General features: G+C 44.1%; 1 protein-coding gene across 1 annotated transcript; it reads left to right on the top strand.

The window, feature by feature from the left end:
- Positions 1–216: 216 nt before the first annotated feature.
- Positions 217–1149, top strand: LOC113891818 (olfactory receptor 2A2-like). The gene has a single exon (XM_027540296.1). The coding sequence runs from the start codon at positions 217–219 to the stop codon at positions 1147–1149; it is 933 nt and encodes a 310-aa protein (XP_027396097.1).
- The last annotated feature ends 347 nt before the right edge of the window (positions 1150–1496 follow it).

Below are 1496 nucleotides of genomic sequence, written 5' to 3'. Positions count from 1 at the left end.
GATCCCTGATACTTGTCTAAAAATTTGAATTACTACACATTAAATAGTAAAAAATAAATAAATACAGCGAGGAAACATTGGAAGAAAAAAACTCAGTGATGTAGTAACAACATGAGCTTCCTCTGAATTCACTTCACATAAATAATTCCTATCTTCTTTGCTATCCAGCCCTGACCTTCCCATCACACTTCAGTCCTTTACAGACTGTCACTGGCAATGGAGGGAAACCAATCACAGATCACAGAATTCATCCTGGTGGGATTCCAGCTCAGTGAAGACTTGAAGTTGCTCCTCTTTGGTATCTTCTCCTTGTTATATACATTCAACCTGTTGGCAAATGGCATGATCTTGGGACTTATTTGGTTTGACCCCAGGCTGCACTCCCCCATGTACTTCTTCCTTTCCCACCTGGGCCTCATTGACATATTCTATGCTTCCAGTAATTTGCCCAATCTGCTGGCAAATCTAGCAAAACACAAGAAAACCATCTCCTTTGTCCCATGCAATTTGCAGATGCTTCTCATATTGAGTTTTGGTTCTGTAGAGTGTCTGATTTTGTTGGCGATGTCCTATGACAGGTATGTGGCGATCTGCCATCCCCTCCAGTACATGGTCATCATGAACTGGAGAGTGTGCTCCATCCTGGCCATTGCTTGCTGGGCGTGTGGATTTGCCCTGGCCCTGGTCCAAGTAATTCTTTTGTTAAGATTACCCTTCTGTGGCCCCCAGAAGGTGAACCACTTCTTCTGTGAAATTCGCTCTGTCCTCAAATTGGCCTGTGGTGACATCTGGATGAATGAAATGTTCCTCTTTGCTGATGCTGCTCTTATCTTAGTTGGGCCCCTTTCCCTGATCTTGGTCTCCTATATGCGTATTCTCTGGGCCATCCTGAAGATCCAGTCAAAGGAGGGCTGCAAGAAAGCCTTCTCCACCTGCTCCTCCCACCTCTGTGTGGTTGGGTTCTACTTTGGCTTAGTCATGATCGTTTACATGGTTCCCGACAACAGTCAACGAGAAGAACACCTGAAGATCCTTTTCCTGTTTTATACTCTTTTCAACCCATTGCTGAACCCTCTTGTCTACAGTGTCAGGAATGCTCAAGTGAAGGCTGCCTTCCACAGAGTACTGCAGAAGAAGAGGACAGTGTGAAGGAGGGTCCAGTTTTGGTTCAGTGCATTCTTTTCCCTTCAGAGATGTGATTGCTGGTGCAAGAAAACTCAAAATTCCCCAGAAAGTGACATGGTTTAATGAACAGCATTACTCCAGAGTAACATCAGCATGATGGAAGACTAGGAATCCCTAAGCCTCCATTCCTCCACGGAGACAAGAACATATAGACCTAATTTCCTTTGTGGAAAGGAAGTTAGATAATAGTGGCAGAATTCCAGAAAAGCACAATACCAAGAAGAAATACAGTAAGCATTCAGGCAAGTTTATGCTGTTTCACCCTCCATACCTACTTCCCTTTCCTGGCAGTGTGTCAATATCAGGAGAAT

This window comes from Bos indicus x Bos taurus, chromosome 4, assembly GCF_003369695.1.
Source record: "Bos indicus x Bos taurus breed Angus x Brahman F1 hybrid chromosome 4, Bos_hybrid_MaternalHap_v2.0, whole genome shotgun sequence".
In the NCBI taxonomy this organism is placed as follows: Eukaryota; Metazoa; Chordata; class Mammalia; order Artiodactyla; family Bovidae; genus Bos; species Bos indicus x Bos taurus.
The sequence above is the reverse complement of the archived record's forward strand: the minus strand, read 5'-3'. Positions and strand labels throughout refer to the sequence as shown.